We start from the raw sequence: 17,148 nt of genomic DNA, 5'->3' as shown, positions 1-17,148 counted from the left end.
GGTCCGCCTCCTCATTACAGCTCCATCAACACCCCCCAGACACAGTCACATGGGCCGGGTTTCTTTATTTCTTTATCCGACCACATCTTCAGAGTGAGGTTGGAAATACAGTGCGTATAAATACTGCATGAGGCTATAAAGCACCTCATCTAAGTGGGTCATAAATTACATGTACACATTCATTCTCAGAGCCATACCAGCTGAGTTATGGCCTGTATCTCAAAGCAGGAGAAAGGGACAACACCCTGTGACCCATACAGCAAAAGAAAATGATATTTTAGGTACACTGGTGGTCTAGGATTGTCCCTCAGGGAGTCCTGCAGGGGGTACCGGGGGTACCGGGGTCGTTGCTACACGCCATCTGGTCCTTGTACCACCAACCGATTTACCTTGTCAGTGATTTTCACGGACAGGGGTCTCATTAAGCTACATGAAAATAATCTAATAAATAATCAAACGTTTCGCTCTTAGAAGAAGGTGGAAAAACCAAAAGTCACACTGAAATGGCATTCGCTCCAGATTCCCCTGCAATCAGACACACGACACCTTCCGAGAGACGGAGAGAGTTATGAAGGGAGAGAGAGAGAGAGAGGGGGGGAGTGGGGAGGCGTTGATAAATGAGGAAGGATGTATTGTTTCCTGTTTCACGGGGTTGATGAGACGAGACGAGCTACAAGGCAGACGGCCCTCTGCTACAGAAACGCATGAAATGCACACGTCTGGGGAGAAAGAAACAAGACGGGGTTGAAAACCGCGTATATCTTGGATCATCTGCTGAATATGATTATGACCGGCTGCATGTATAGAGCTAAAGTATATCTCAAAGTATTTATTGTTTTTGTGCTTTCTATTTCGGCCAAGAGGAGACGGGTAATCTTTCCTCAGAACCCAAATATTCGACGACAACAACAACAATTTCTCCCGGCGATTTAATACAGAAAAGTGGACCGGCCCAGAAATGGCTTGTATTCAACCTCAGTGACTTTGAATATCGTGGCACACGGCGTCTGTATTCTGATGGGGAGATTAATGTGTACGTGAATGAGTTGGAAGTCTCCGCTGAGCTAAAGCCAAGTGTAATTATGGGCTGTCCAATCTGTTAGTGGGCAAAACCAAGTGATGGCTGAAGCCAAGTGAAACTATGTGGCTTGAAGAAGGTCTATTTGAGGTCTCAAATTAAAAGAGAAAAACTGGAGATTTAACAAGCAATAAAACAACTAAAGTAACAACATTAGAACTCTCTGGGACTTTCTTCCCATCACTGGAGCCTCGACTCTTAATATGTAAAACATTTTTAATGAATTCAGCGCTGTGAGGCAAAAGCAAGAAATCAATTCCACGTCTTTCCGCACCACATTTGACCATTTTAACACGTGATGTCACGTGTATTTATTAACCCTGTGTTATTAACCCTGTGTTATTAACCCCGTGTTATTAACCCCGTTAATGGTTCACTCGTCCCGTGTGCAGCCCGAGGCTCGTGATGATAAAGTAAATACAAACACAACGATTTACTAATAAATAATAAATCGTCAGCGCGGTTTACCGAATAACTGAGTTATATAAATATATATATATATATATATATATATATATATATATATATATATATATATATATATATAACCATCTCCTTTATTATCCTTCCAGAGTGTAACACAGTACTTCCTTGAAGGATTAAATAAACAAGTGACTGAAGGGTGCGATGCCGTCAAGCTTTTAAAGCAAATCGATTACGTACATTTGAGAGTTATAAATAAAATGATAAAGTGAGTTTTCCTCCTGTGGATACAAGTTTGACCTTTCAGAAAAAATGTGACCTTTTCTATTTATTTTCCAGCCCTTAGAAAAATGATTCATTGGGTTTAAACTTTAGGTGAAAAGACAACACTTCCCTGGTTGAAGGCCAGGGATGTTCAGCACCGGCATCAGATGGTGTTCTTCTTCTTTGTGGGTATTTGTGGACCCCATTCTTGGAAAACATCTCAAACGAGCCGAAGGAGATCGGAGCTGCAGAGCGGAGCCGGGTTTGTCGTGACACCCTGATTGACACTCGACGGAGTGGAGCCGAGTGGGGTGGAGAGCAGATCAAACAGTGGAGAGTAAAGGTCGACCGTACGAAGTGGGGAGGGTTAAAGTCCGCGCACACATGATGAGTGATGGAGATTAAAGCAAAGGGAACGGCCCCCGGGCTTTGGGAGGGCGGCCAGATTAAGGTCGGCTGGAGGGAAAGAAAACAAGAGCTCACGGAGACGACGGGGATCAAGACACACACTCCTGATTTAACGCCAGGTTTTATTCTGAAGTCGCCCCCCCAAAGCCGCATGCATCTGTATTCAGTCCATCTTTACCCTTTTAAAGCCGCCCTCCTGGGGGGGACGCAGTATTGACCGGCACCCCGTGTAGCATGTCGGTCCTACCGGCATCGAGTTCCATTAGGCTCGCTCCGCTCTCGGGGATAACCTTTAAAGAAATAGACAAACTTTTAAGGATGCCTTTTTTTTTCCTCCGAGGCAGAGCCGGATCTAAAAGGGGGACCAGAAGCTTTTAGAGGACTCATTAGAGCGTTTTGCTGGCAGCGATGAGGACAAGTCTCTATCACACAAGATAAGTGAGCTCTCTAGGCAACAGTGAAGCTTTTTTAATGACATTTTAAAGATATTCAGGGGGAAATGTGCTCCTAACTAATCGCTCCCCCTCCCCCTCTCAAATGATGTAAAAGATGGAGATGTGAACCAAGGGCAAACATGTCTCTCTTTAATCTTAATCAAAGCTCCGGTGTGGACACATTCGGATGGTGTGCTACATGTTGGGCTTCTCCAGCCAGTGAAGCGCTTCATGTTCTCTAACAGGTTACATCTTCACACGGCATACCAAGCGCCTTGAGCTGTTTCCCCTCGCTGCCTCACACACACACACACACACACACACACACACACTGGCAGACTCACCCTCCACAATCTCTTGGCCGACTCCACCCTGGAGGGTTTCCTGCGGAGGCCCAGCGGGGTTCCCATCGCGTGATCGAACATCATCATGAAGCCGCCGTGCCAGAGGACGCTCGAGCCGCACTGCGAGCGAGCGAGCCGCTGTCTGCTTCCACAGCCCGGAAGAACCTCTCCCCCCCCCCCCCCCCCCCCCCTCCCATTCAAGAGGCAGCTGCCACACCCAGAGCCATTACGCCGCGCGCTTCCCAGAAGCTGCATGCAAAAAAAAAACACAAACAACCCGCCAGCAGTCCCTCCGTCTCCAAAAACACTGCTGCACATTAACCCGGGGGGGCCTCCTAATGGAGGGCGGAAACCGTGGCAGCCGAGATCAGCTTTCACCCCCCCCCCCCCCCCCCCCCCCGTTCCAGGAGAATCCTTACGAAGCAGCGAGGCCTCCTTATCGGCGTCACTGTGCCATTAGACGGATTAGGCTAATAAGAGGAGAAGAGAGCCGAGATACAGATGCAGCAGGAGGCTGGATGGCTGGAGGGGTGGAGGGGTGGAGGGGAACAGATGTAATTCATCTCCTCCGTATGAGAAGCCACTGAGGGAACAATCAGTGCTAAACTGTTTGTTCAGCCATTTCAGCCACAGCATGGTGGAGCGCGGCGACAGGAAAACACCTTCATGCAGTTTATTGTGATTTCTTTCCTATTTTTATTTTTAAGGTTTCCTATCACAGAATGGAACGGTAGCCGTATGTGTGGTGAACCATCTCGGTTCAGGACATTCGGTTTGGTCAACCTCGTCGATTAATGTCTATTTTCTGTTTCTTCTGGAGGTCACGCCGCTCGCCGCTCGCCGCTCACAGCACGCCGCTCGCCGCACGCCGCACGCCGCGCGATCCCAGTCGGGTCCGTCGGTGGACATGTCGGGGGCCAAGTCTCCTCCCTCCGGCGCTCCGGCAGCCTTCCCACTGGTGGACAACGACAAAAGTAATGATTAATGCCGCGCAGTGCTTATCGCTGCACATATGCGGCCGCAGTAAATGGTAAACAGTGTAAGGAACGCGTGCGGAGGCCAAAGAGCCGGTTGGTCCTGCCCCGCGTGAAGCATCGTCATCAATTACACTCTTTACGACGCAGCGTCACATTTACACAGCTTTTCTTTGTTGTTTATGTTTTCTTATTGCGCCGGATTGGAGGGCTTTAAGTGATACAGTGAGTAACTATGGCCGATAAGCCACTGGTGAACGTGCACCGAACCGTGACCCCGAACCGTGACCCCCAAACCCGACCGTCAACACCACGAGCCGTTGATGTTTTGCATCGTTCCGCCTCTATTGATCCATATTTCCTGTTTGCTTCCATCACTGCGTGCACACGGAACATTAAAGTAAACGGGCGCCACGTGCAAATTAACAGTGACAGTGACGGATAAAAGCGTTCTGCACATGGCCGACATGGATTACTGACGGATCAGAAGAGACACGCTACTGCAGGCGGTGTGGGAACGTTGGGAAGGCCGAGCCTGTTACCTGTCCATTTGACAGGAGAGACTGTGTGTGTGTGGGGGGGGGGGATAAAGATAGAGAGAGTTCAGAGAGAGAGAGAGAGGAAAGTGGACAGGAAGGGAACCCTGAGAAGGTGACGCTTCTGACCGACTCGGAGGCGGTGCAGTGAACACTCAGCTTGCTGGACCTTGGGAGGGGGAGCTGTTGGGTGTATTTTCATCCAACCTGCAAGCACAGTGATGCCTCTGCGGTATTACCCCCCCCCCCCCCAACACCTCCCTCCATTCCTCCAGCCGGCAAACACGCGGCACTCTCAGAAACCGTCATTAATGTCTTCACTTCCCATCAGATCAAAAGGTGACGAGGGAGCCGCGTCCTCGAGGGCCAAACACGGATTCAAAGAACATTTCTGAGCGAGCGCATGGGACTGTTTTGTACACACACACACACACACACACACACACACACACACACACACACACACACACGCCTCTGCCCCCCCCCCTCCCCTTCTGGTGTTCTCTGCACCACACAGGCGGCACGCTGCAGCCATTATTATTAACAGTCTCCTTTGAAGGACTCAAACCCTCGACAGCGAAGGATTTCAATGGAACACCTGGCAACCGATTTGACCTTTTTTCGGAGGCTTCGCTCCGCCCCCTAACGGCGCCCATTGGCCCAGAGGCATTTCTGCATTATGCCGAACGATCAAAATAATGCCGAACGATAATCAAAACCACGGCATACGTTTTAGTTTTAGTTTCATTCGATCGAGTTCACTCCGATTCTTTATGGTCACGGTCGTGTTATTGGCCATGAATATAATGATGAATACAATTCATCATTATAATTAAAACAGCTAACATTGTTTAACACTCTTATTAATGTTCATCACAGAGTTCTACAATACTTCTTTTCTTTTAAGAACTAATACAAATCAACTCATTTCACAAAATATCCAGAATTGTATTTTTTCTTTTTATAAATAATGTTTATTTGTCTAAAGAATGGTCAGATGTGATGATGGTTAAAACATGTATCTGGCCTAGGGAGGTTTGTTCCCCTTGTTTGAAGAAAACAAGCTATTTAGGACTCAATAATAACAATAACCAAGGCCAGTGTACCAGGAAGCATATATTTTCTATACATATGATATATGATATAAATACGGCACTTTAAAATATTATTATATCCTGTTCTGCAGTCGATTGTTTGCGTTTCAGTCTATTCACAACCCGGGAGTCTGTAGATCGGAAAATAGCGTGGCGTCGACTATTCTATCAAATTTTCTTCTATTTCTTTCTTTCGAATCAAGTTATTTCTTTTGTTCTCTTCGCTCGCAGCACAAACATCTAAGAGAGCAATGTTCTGGGTCGAAAACATCCACTCGGGTTGGCACCGGAGAGTCGTCCTTCACACGCGTACGGGGAGGTCGGCGTGTTGCTCGCGGCGTCCTGTAATGGTTATAAAAGTTATATAACTGTATAAAACAAGTACACGTGTACTGAGGTCCTTTGTTGAGGTGTCCGTGCTCTTCACATGCAATTATGGAAGTGCAGACACAAGCTGTGTGATCTTCAGGAGGTTGGAGTGAACATGTCCAACATCACAATGTATTAATATATAAGTCCCATAATATCTGCACAGTTTGCCGGAGGTTTGTCATGTACGCGTTTATGTCATGGTCATGAGGTCCAGGTATTATGCATTTCATTTCCTTTTATTATTTAAATTCTTAAATGTAATATGCCCCGCTATTTTATTTTATTGTATTGTATTGTATATTTGTAAAAAAGGGGATGAATAAAGTAAAATCTAATCTAACATCTCAAAGGAGCGGCGCGTCAGTTAGCGGTGAACCAGGACCGTCTTAGAACCAGCAGAAAAATGGATGGTTCTGGATCTGAGACGTGGTCCACTATGTATTTAAAGATGCGCTGGCCCTTTAATTAGAACAAGACCTCCGGCCGGCGGCTGGGTGTCCGGCCAGAGTGCCTGCTGGTAAATCACAAGGTTTTGTGCACGGAGCCGTGAGCTCGGTCCGCAGAACCTGAACCCCAAGAGACGAGGCCGCTGATGCAATGTCACGCTTCAGCGGGCCGACGCCATTTCAACAGGACGCCGCGTCGGAAGAGGAAGGGGGGGGGGTGTTGGTGATGGTGAGGGGCTCTCGACGGGTCAGTGGAAAGGAGAGGAAAGGCAATTCCAGTTTGCCAGGAGTTCTGGAAACCACTCAGTAATGGATGAGAGGATCAATAAACACAATGCGTAGCAACATGTGCTCAGAATCATCGAGGACACCAAATTAGAGGATTCTGATTCAGACGTAAAACACACGAGAGACGGAGAGGAAAGATGGCCGTTAGGAACTGCTCCAGCTGAAGCTCGGCGATGGACGGAGGAGATATGAGACGAGAGGCGCATCGCGTTTAGACGTCAAACTAAACGACTCCTCAAAATCCATTTTTGTCTCCGTCGGATTTTAAAACCCGTTCGTCTCTTCAGACCCCCGGGATCAATAACGCACGATCACCCCGTCACAGAGAAGCAGCTGCCATGTTCAACCTGACGATCAGAGACGTTCCACTTCCTATTTTTAACCCCAGCTCTGTGCTGTTCTGCGTTTCAACATCAAAACAACAACAACAACAACAACAACAAACATGTCAGGGCGCCCCGCAGAGATTTGAGAGTTTAATGTCGGGGCGGTTCAAAGCGTTTCAGCTGGAGACACCTGGCAGGATTCACCTGCAGAGGAAAAAGAAAGAAAGCAAAGTTTGGAGGAGACGACAGAGAAGAAGGTTTTTTTTCTTCTCTAGGAAAGAAAATGGAAGCAATAACAACGTGTGTTGACGACTGTTGACGTGTGTTGACGTGGAAACCTGAGTATCTGCCACCGGGCGTTACCTGCTCCGTGTGGCGCGAGGACGTGTTGAAAGAAGACGCTGAGTATTACCGACGCCATTATGTTCTCAAGAAAGATCGAGTTATCTCTCGTGTCACACTATACAGCCGCCTGTCTGCCTGTCTGCCTGCCTGCCTGTCTGCCTGCCTGCCTGCCTGCCTGTCTGCCTGCCTGCCTGCCTGCCTGCCTGCCTGCCTGTCTGCCTGCCTGTTTGTCAGCCTGCCTGTCTGCCTGTCTGCTTGCCTGTCTGCATGTTTGTCTGTCTGTCTGTCTGCCTGCCTGTCTGTCTGTCTGTCTGCCTGCCTGCCTGTCTGCCTGCCTGTCTGTCTGCCTGTCTGCCTGCCTGCCTGCCTGTCTGTCTGTCTGCCTGTCTGCCTGCCTGCCTGTCTGTCTGTCTGCCTGTCTGTCTGCCTGCCTGTCTGTCTGTCTGCTTGCCTGTCTGCCTGTCTGTCTGCCTGTTTGTCAGCCTGCCTGTCTGTCTGTCTGCCTGCCTGTCTGTCTGTCTGCTTGCCTGTCTGTCTGTCTGCTTGCCTGTCTGCCTGTCTGCCTGTCTGCCTGCCTGTCTGTCTGCCTGTCTGTCTGTCTGCCTGCCTGTCTGTCTGTCTGCTTGCATGTCTGCCTGTCTGTCTGCCTGTCTGCCTGCCTGCCTGCCTGTCTGTCTGTCTGTCTGCCTGCCTGTCTGTCTCACGTTCCAGGAAGCGGTCCAGACGGCTGAGTGTTCTGCTGTCTGTAAACCTTGGAATATGACGCCCCCCTGAGCCCTTCTGTTGCATTATGGGCCATAACGGTCATAATCACCCGGCTCTCCTTCCAGGAGCGTTGAGCTCACGTTCGTTCTCTAGCAGCCGGCGTTCCCGAGGACAGTCGGAGACGAGGAATCGAACAGCTAACGGACGACATCCACCGAAACGGCTTTAGAAATGTCTGAAAGTTGAGTCGTTGGTATTATAATAACGACCTCTACTCGGGCGAGATGCATCACAAGGAGACAGGTTTATGTTTGTGTGTTCCTGTTCTCCGTTGGTTCACACGGGTCCGACAGGTGGCGGAGAGCACCTCAAAGTGACACATGAACGCTGACGCACGAGGTTCATGTATATTTACAAAGTCACGCTTCCACATTTTGGGTTTCCGGAGAGCCGACCGACTGTGAAATGAGACGACCCGCTAAAGCGTGCAGAAAATGCTCAAATACAATTTTGAAGCTGAAAATGAGCATTACACGTCTCCTTTAACACTCTCAGATGTTTCCTTTCAGACCATTGAGCGACCTGCCCGTGGTGGGTTTTGTATTACGGCTCCTTTAACGATTGATTTCTTTATGTTGGAGAGATGGCGATTTATTTATTAAACTACATCATACAGGTGAACTATACACTCATGTGTGCTTCTGGATAACTACTGCAGTTTGTTTCAGTGGATCTTTTCCTTTAATCTGAAGCCTTCACCTAAAATAATGAATTATTACCAAAAACCAAGTGTTGCTGCTACTTCCTCCATTTGACTCCTGGACCACGAGGGCCCCGGGACCACATCTGGAGCTCCAAACCAAACCTGCAGAAGCCATCTTGACTCTTTTAGGAGAAGACCACGATGAGGCCAGACCCGAGGAGAAGACAGGAGGAGAGTTTGAAGCACCAGCATTTTATTAGAAACAACTTCGACATTACAAATCAACTGCCGTGTCAGTTCCATCCAAAATCATGTGACTTCCTTCCGGCCCAGCCGTGATTGGTCGAGCATTTCGATAAATAAAAACCATAATGCGTTTTTTTTACGCCCCCGCCGGCTGCATAATTCACCATCTGGGGGGGAAAAGTGCCGCCGCGTCGCGTTCGAGGGTTTGTTGATGAAATGACCTCGATGAGGAAACAGAGACGGGGGGTCAAAAGGTCAAAGAGGCTCGTCACTGAAGGTTTAGACAGTAATCAAGTGGAGGCTGTTGTTGTTGTTGTTGTTGACCGAAGACGAGAGAAAACAATTAAGTCCGCTGTCCTCCGATTGGACGAGCATCCAGACCGGTACTTTCTCTTTTTTTAATGTTTTGTGTAATGAGATACTGCAGGAAACACACACACACAGACACACACACACCCCACGTTGAGTGTGTGGACCGATGACTCCATCCCTGAAGCGACATTATTGATCACTCACTATTTACTAATCAACACGATACGAGGAAACGCCTCCTGTGGAGAAGAAAATTAAATTATTAAAAAAGAACTTTTGTTTTTTGAACATGATTGTTTTCTAACCCGAACTTCAAACTGGGGCTACGTTGAGAACAATAGCGCCCTAAAAAAAAAACATCCACATCTGACCTCGGTGCCAATTAACTGCATCTCAGACTAAATGAGTTCTTCGTGTTGTTGGTGGTTACAAAACACGGCTTTAAAATGGTAAATGGACATTTAAGTGGCGTCATTCTCGTCTTCCGAACCGCTTAAAGCGCTGCACACACACACACACACACACAAACACACACACACAGTCGTTAAGCAGTGTTTGCTCACAGCGGGACGTCCCGCCGTGCCGTTGTGTGTTTACGAGGCTCTCCGGTGCTCGAGAACCCGACCGCAGTGATTAAAGAAAGACAGAAATCAACGAATCGGCGACGCGGTTCAAAGTTAATGAGAAACAAAATAATCAAATCAGGTATCGCGTTATTTAACTGAATCACGAGATGTTCACAACGTGGAAGGTGATACACGACGTTTATAATATTCAGATTTTACGATGTGTTGTAATCCGATGTGATGACAGTGATGAGCGTTCATGTCATAACAATAATCTCTAACAATAGTAACGTTACAAAGACTTTTATTCATACATTTTTATACGTATTTATACGTTTTCAGTCTTTATACATTATAATATATTTAAAATATACTCTTAGAGTAACTAATACTCAAATTATAATGCACTATAACTGTGATTATGGTGCATGATACAAAGCATTACAGCAATAGGAATAACAATACGCTATGAACCTTGCAAAAAAAAGTTTGTTATACCTGACCTCATAAGTCATTATTAAATGCTTTATAAAAAAGGTAAATATTTTTTATATACTATATTATTACTTATAGCGCTTATAAAATAATAATATATATAATAATAATATAGCGCTTTTCATAATACTCAAAGACACTTCACATAATTAATACATCCTAAAAGCTCAAAATAAATAAATAAGTCGCTCGGACCCTGATAAGAAAACAAAAACAAACAATCACACATTAAAAGCAGTTCTGAACAGGTGGGTTTTGAATGAGGAAAGATCAGTGCAGTCTCGGATGAGTTTGGGGAGAGAGTTCCAGATGGAGGGGGCAGATATGGAGAAGGCTCTGTCCCCCCACGTCAGTTTGGAAGATGTGCCATAAAGAATATTATTGCAATAGTCAATTCTGGAGGTGATGAAGGCGTTGGATTAAAGTTTCAGCAGCAGATGAGGAAAGTGATGGGCGGAGACGGGCTGAGATGTTTTTTAGGTGGAAGAAGGAGGTTCTGGTGATTTGTTTGATGTGATGTTCAAATGAGAGGTTGCTGTCAAACGTGACTCCGAGGTTGCGGATGTGAGGGGAGGGAGACAGAGTGGAGTTGTCAATGGTGAGGCAGAAGTTGTGACTGGTTTTGGTGAGAGATTTGGGGCCGATGATGATCATATCCGATTTATCACAGTTGAGTTTGAGAAAGTTGGTTTGCATCCATGATTTAATGTCAGTGAGGCAGTTGGTCAGAGTGGAGTGAGTAGTAGTGGTAATGGCTTTTGTGGAGATGTAGAGCTGGACATCATCAGCGTAGCAGTGGAAGAGGAGACCGTGATGACGTATGATGTTACCAAGAGGGAGCAGGTAGAGGATGAACAGAAGAGGACCAAGCACCGAACCCTGGGGGACGCCCTGAGACAGAGGAGCAGTGGAGGAGGTGCAGTTGTTGATGCTGATGAATTGTTGTCTGTTTGTTAGATATGATTTGAGCCAGGAGAGAGCAGTTCCGGTGATGTTGAGGGACGATTCGAGGCGGGAGAGAAGGATGTTGTGGTTGATGGTGTCGAAGGCTGCAGTGAGATCCAGGAGAAGGAGAATGTTGAGGTGGCCAGAGTCTGAGGAGAGGAGGAGGTCATTGGTGACTTTGAGAAGGGCTGTTTCGGTGCTGTGAGCGGAAACCAGATTGAAATGGCTCGAACAGATCGTTGGAAATGAGGTGGGCTTTGAGTTGTGCAGCGACGCCGAAAATTGTACAGTGATATGAGACGATTATAAAGCATTAAAAGTAAGATTATAATGCTGTATAGTCATGGGCGTCAAAAGAAAGCGTTGCCAATGATAAAAATGTATATTAGGGAGATAAGTATTGGTTATAATTCAAATAATACACATTTGTACGAGTACTGGACACAAACTACTGTGAGAGAGTGCTGGAAAAATATTCTCATGACTTATTCAAAGCCCTATTATAATCCAAAAACACCTCCATACAGTGACTACGGACATAAAAGCATATTCTATATACCACTATTTATGGAATATATTTACTTCTCTCTTTTTCACCAGTATTATTCGTGTTATCAAAAAAAATAAAAAATCTGAGATCGGCCAGCTTATTAAAAAAGGGCATTTCAGGGCTCGGCTGTCTCATAATCCATACAGAGAGAGATATCCTCTTTTCGTCTGTGTGTGCATGTGTGTGTGTGTGTGTGGCTGATGGATAAAACAAAAAAGAAGAAGGGCTGTGTGTGCATTAATGGATTTAACCGCCCCCCCCCCCCCCCCCCCCCCCCCCCCCACCACCACCACCACTTTCCTTCTTAATGCAAAGTGCAGGGCCAAAGCCTTTAGATGGATAAGTTGGGGAGAGTGTAAAAAATGTGGGAATACGTGACTCAAACCACACACACACACACACATACACACACACACACACACACACACACATCACTCAAAGCCCCGCTCACCTCTGTGTGTAAGAGGTCTGGGTTCTTGGTAAAGCTCCCCAGAATCTCTCCCGAGACTCATTAGGAACGCGCTGATCGTACCAGACGCAGACGGATGAGACGGAGATGTTTACGCTTGTAATGGAGTCTGTGGAGGAAACGCGGAATCACACCACCGGGACCGAGCTTTCATGTCCAAAAGATACATCCCTGCTGTCTTTTTGGTCTGGTTTAGACACCTTCGGAGAGAGAGGAAGTCCGTAATGAATGGAGCTGAAATCTGAGACGGCTTGGAAGGAGAGCCGGGGGCTCAAGTGGCATCCCATAATATGGCTGCCTGGATAGAGCTGGACGGGACCAACGGCTCAGAAGAGTCAGCGGATAAGATCATCAGTGGAACTTACTTCAACCATCACAAATGGGCCCCAGAAGCCAGAGGAGCTGTAGATAGATTTCTCATTTTGGGGGGGGGGGGAGGGGGGGCGGGGCATATTTGATGAGATTGTAATGAGTTGTTTCACCATCAGAGAGGATTTCAGACTAAGACCTCTATGACATGTATCCACAGAGAAGGATTAATGTAGAATGAGTCACGCTCGTGATAAACAAAAGGCGATAATGAGTTGCTTTCAATGCGTTGTCTGTTTTCGGGACTCCAGAGTCCCCGAACACTGATCAGTAACCAGCAATCATATTCAATCATGTCAAATTAATATTGTAATTCAGTGCGGCGAGTGTTTGCACTTTCGGAATCAAAGGGCAACAAAACCTGCAGTTCCTGAAACGGCCTCCGGAGGCTGTCGATCGATGTTAGAATGGCCTCCTTTACAGCAGAGATACACGTTAGGATAGATGAACTCATCTGTTTGAATTACTTTAATGCTTAAAATTATTCAGAATTATGTGGGACTTGGTTGTATTCCAGCCGAGCAGATGTGCAACTAAACTTTCACTCATTTGAAACCTGGCCGTGTCCTTTAACAGCCAGGTGTCCTTCAGCGGGACAGCGAACCACAAACATGTCTGATCCAGAATCAGCCAAAAGTCTAAAACTGCAAACACACACCACTGTGATCTCAGTGAGAAACTGCACAGCAGAACAATATGGCGCCCGGAGAAGAAGAGTTTGGGAATAAAAGAAGGTATTTAACCGACGCTTTTATCCAGAGTCACTCACAGCGTAACGAAGCCAACGTCTACGAGCGCCGCAATGAGCGCCGCAATGAGCGCCGCAATGAGCGACACAACGTGACGACGCACAACGTGCCGCAGTAAACGAATGAACCGGCCACTCATTTGGCATTCCAATGTGTGGCGGAGAAGTGCTGCTGTGCCAGGAGGAGGAGGAGGAGGAGGAGGAGGCATGAAACGGCTGAGGAGGAGGAAAAAAAAGGGTGGATAAAGTTTTTAAGTGTAGGCGGCGGGGCCCGCCATGTGTGGGAGTGAAGCGCGGGGGTGGAGGTGGGGGGGGGGGGGGGGGGGGGGGGGGGGGGGGGGGGGGAGATGTGTGAGTGGATGAGCTATTCATCCCAGTGGGCTCTAGTTCTCATCCACGCAGCGTGATATAAATGTCACCGACAGACTCTCATTAAGTCCACACAGCTGGATGGATGCCAACGCTTGGAATGATGTAAAAAAAGAGAAAAGGTAACAAGGCACGGTAAGAGTGCTCCACAGATTGTATGAAAAATAAAGAGAGACCGCGTCCTCACGTCCGGGGTGTTCACGCCTCTTTCCTGTGCGACGACGCTCCGCTCCCCCGGTTGATGAATGGGGACCGTACGCCACCGTTTCCATCGATTTCAGGTCGCCTCGGAGTTCTCTGCGCCAAACAACACAAAAGACCGGGACGCGCGGGTCAATAAATCCACCTCATGTTTTATTCACGCGCACCTCAACCAGAGTTTCACCTCCTGCGGCGCCATGCGAGATGTGTGGTTCAGAGAGAACCCTGGAACACGAGAGAGCGCGCACACACGTGCACGTGTGAGGATACAAGCGCTCGAGGCGGAAAACATGCTATGAAAAACGCATGACCGTTGGATTATTATTCCAGCTGCAGTTATTCACACGAGCAGCAGCACATCCTGGACGAGGTATTAAAGCTTTTATTCTGACCTTATCGCCAGTTGAATTATCGAACATAGCATTATGACCAACACTGTTACAAATACCAATGAGCAGTTTCTACCTGGTCAAAAGTTACTGTTACTACCTCAGAGATGATAACAATGAGGCCAGGTACTTCCAACGCGGACCTCGATACAAACATCAAAATGCACGTTGGCTCACTTTTTGAGCTCTCGCGATAAACCACTAAAAGAGGACAAGCGATTAATGATGCTTCAAGCAGCAGTTCCCTTATTAATAAGATATAACAATCTAGAGCAAAGACCCAAACTTGTCCCGGCCAAAATTAGAAGCTGAAAAAATCGTCTGGAGAGCGAGCCACTGGTTCAGAACCACGGACAGCGACCCCAGAGCGAGCCACTGGTTCAGAACCACGGACAGCGACCCCAGGGCGAGTCACTGGTTCAGCACCACGGACAGCGACCCCAGAGCGAGCCACTGGTTCAGCACCACGGACAGCGACCCCAGAGCGAGCCACTGATTCAGAACCACGGACAGCGACCCCAGAGCGAGCCACTGGTTCAGCACCACGGACAGCGACCCCAGAGCGAGCCACTGATTCAGCACCACGGACAGCGACCCCAGAGCGAATCACTGGTTCAGAACCACAGACAGCGACCCCGGAGCGAGCCACTGGTTCAGAACCACGGACAGCGACCCCAGAGCAAATCACTGGTTCAGAACCACAGACAGCGACCCCGGAGCGAGTCACTGGTTCAGCACCACGGACAGCGAACCCAGAGCGAGTCACTGGTTCAGCACCACGGACAGCGAACCCAGAGCGAGCCACTGGTTCAGCACCACGGACAGCGAACCCAGAGCGAGCCACTGGTTCAGCACCACGGACAGCGCCGCATGGCCGCTCGTCCTTTACCCAATTGACTCTGGCAGCGTTTCAGCTGCAGGCAGGACGATAATACCAAGGTCACCCTCATGGGTGACAATCCTTCCACGAACAGTTTACAATACAGCTGACATGGCTGCTAAGTTAAACAGACAGTGAGCATGTTTAGAGAAAGTAAACCAAGAAAAAAGAAAGATATAACAATGAGTCGGGCTCCTGGGGAATTGTGTATGACATGATTTAAACATGCTACTTCTTTCAAGTTAGACTTTGATTTTTTTTTTTTAAAACAGCATCGGGACACGCGCACGTCAACGTCAAGTGACGTGCCGTTTGAGAGATGTATTATGACAGAGCGCCGCTGAGCGCGTGCCGACCGACGCGTCACTCACTGACAGACAAGCCAACCAAGTGATGCGATGACGCACAAGTTTGCCAAGTTTGCCCTTAAACAAGTAGACCCGTTCGTTCACGCCCGTTTTACCACAGTGTGCCATTCCGCGCTCGATCGCTGCGTGAAGCCAGCCGGTCCTAACGGGTAAACCGGACAAGCGGAACGGTTCCTTACGTCCTCGTCCTCGCGGTGCTGGTGGTAGTGACGCCGGGGTCGCTGGCTCTCCGCCGGCCTCTCCGCCTCGACACCTTGCCCGAGGAGATGACTCGCCTCCGGGGGGTCGGGGAAGGTTTTGTTTGTGTTGATCTTGCCGGTTAATCTCTGATACAGTGACGTCATTTCGACTGTTTGTCTCACACACACACTCAAAAAAAAAGTGTTTTCTCAATCAATAAAAGTCCAAGTTCGAGGAGGTCAACGAGGACAGGATGAGGCGGTTCGATTAGACGACGCTCTGGTTCAGTTGGGGGGTCGGGGGAGGGACTCCAAGCTGGGTTCAGGATTCAGAGCACGTACCGGTCGGGTCTCACCGGTCGGGTCTCACCGGTGCTGCAGCGACGCGGCTTCCGCACTTTCACAACTTGATGCAAAAATTAAAAAAAAAAAATACAACCGAGTGCCGAGAGACCGGATACAGCTCTCAGGATCCGGACCCCGTAAGACGGAGTGAGCAAAGCCTCGGCGAGATCCCGACTCCACTCTCCCCCTCTTTCCTCTCGCGCTAGGGAACAAAGTGACCGCTGACACGCGTGCGGGGACGAGCGGGTCTGTGCGCGAGGAGCCGAGCAGCTGCGGCGCGACGCGACAGATCTGACGTCAGAGGTTTGAATAAGGAAACTTCTCATGACTTTGCGGGATGGAGAGCAGCTCACATCTCTCTATTAGCTGTTGTTGTTTTTCAGCAGCATGTGACTCCATCTGGGTCGACAGATGGAGTCGTGCGGAGAACAAGAGCGCCCCCACGTGGGCAAAAGAAGAACAGGAACAACGTTGCCATGGCATGGCACATCCGAATGTTTTTAATGGACCATCAACTGGGAAACAACAAGATTAATGAATCTGACAGCACATTTATTTAAACATTTTGACAGGTGATATTTAGTTTTCCATTTAAAAAGGTAATAATTCCACTAACTCAACCACTCACTGGTGGGAAATTACAGTACGGACAATATAAAACACATGCAGTCAGGCTAAGAAAGGTCAAAGTAAAAAGGTCATCCGTGTGTGGAAATGAGTAATGGAAAACTACATTAGAGTTTCCAGACATGAAAAACAAGGAATAGAGTCCAGAGAGACATTATATTACACATTCAAAAAAACAGAAAGAAAATAAGTAAATGTGTTAACTGTGAGGTGCTGGATGACCTCATCATTCATGTGCACGTGTAATCCCATCAGAAGGCGAGTCATCCAACAGCATAAGCTCATTTCATTTGTGCGTGGCCTCCATATCACACACACACACTCACACCTCACTCTGTGTACCTGAAGCT

At 48.0% G+C, this 17,148-nt stretch overlaps 1 protein-coding gene across 2 annotated transcripts in view; it reads right to left on the bottom strand.

Moving 5' to 3' along the window:
* LOC117749475 (dipeptidyl aminopeptidase-like protein 6) overlaps positions 1-15,991 on the bottom strand; it is a 104,601-nt gene extending 88,610 nt beyond the window's left edge. For both annotated transcript variants that reach the window (XM_034560042.1, XM_034560043.1), the window contains exon 1: positions 15,827-15,991. In XM_034560042.1, the coding sequence (XP_034415933.1) occupies positions 15,827-15,991 (165 nt within the window). The remainder of the gene's footprint in view (positions 1-15,826) is intronic.
* Between the last annotated feature and the right edge of the window lie 1,157 nt (positions 15,992-17,148).

Source organism: Cyclopterus lumpus, chromosome 20 (assembly GCF_009769545.1).
Source record: "Cyclopterus lumpus isolate fCycLum1 chromosome 20, fCycLum1.pri, whole genome shotgun sequence".
NCBI classification, from domain to species: Eukaryota; Metazoa; Chordata; class Actinopteri; order Perciformes; family Cyclopteridae; genus Cyclopterus; species Cyclopterus lumpus.
This window is presented reverse-complemented; position numbering and strand designations above follow the sequence as displayed.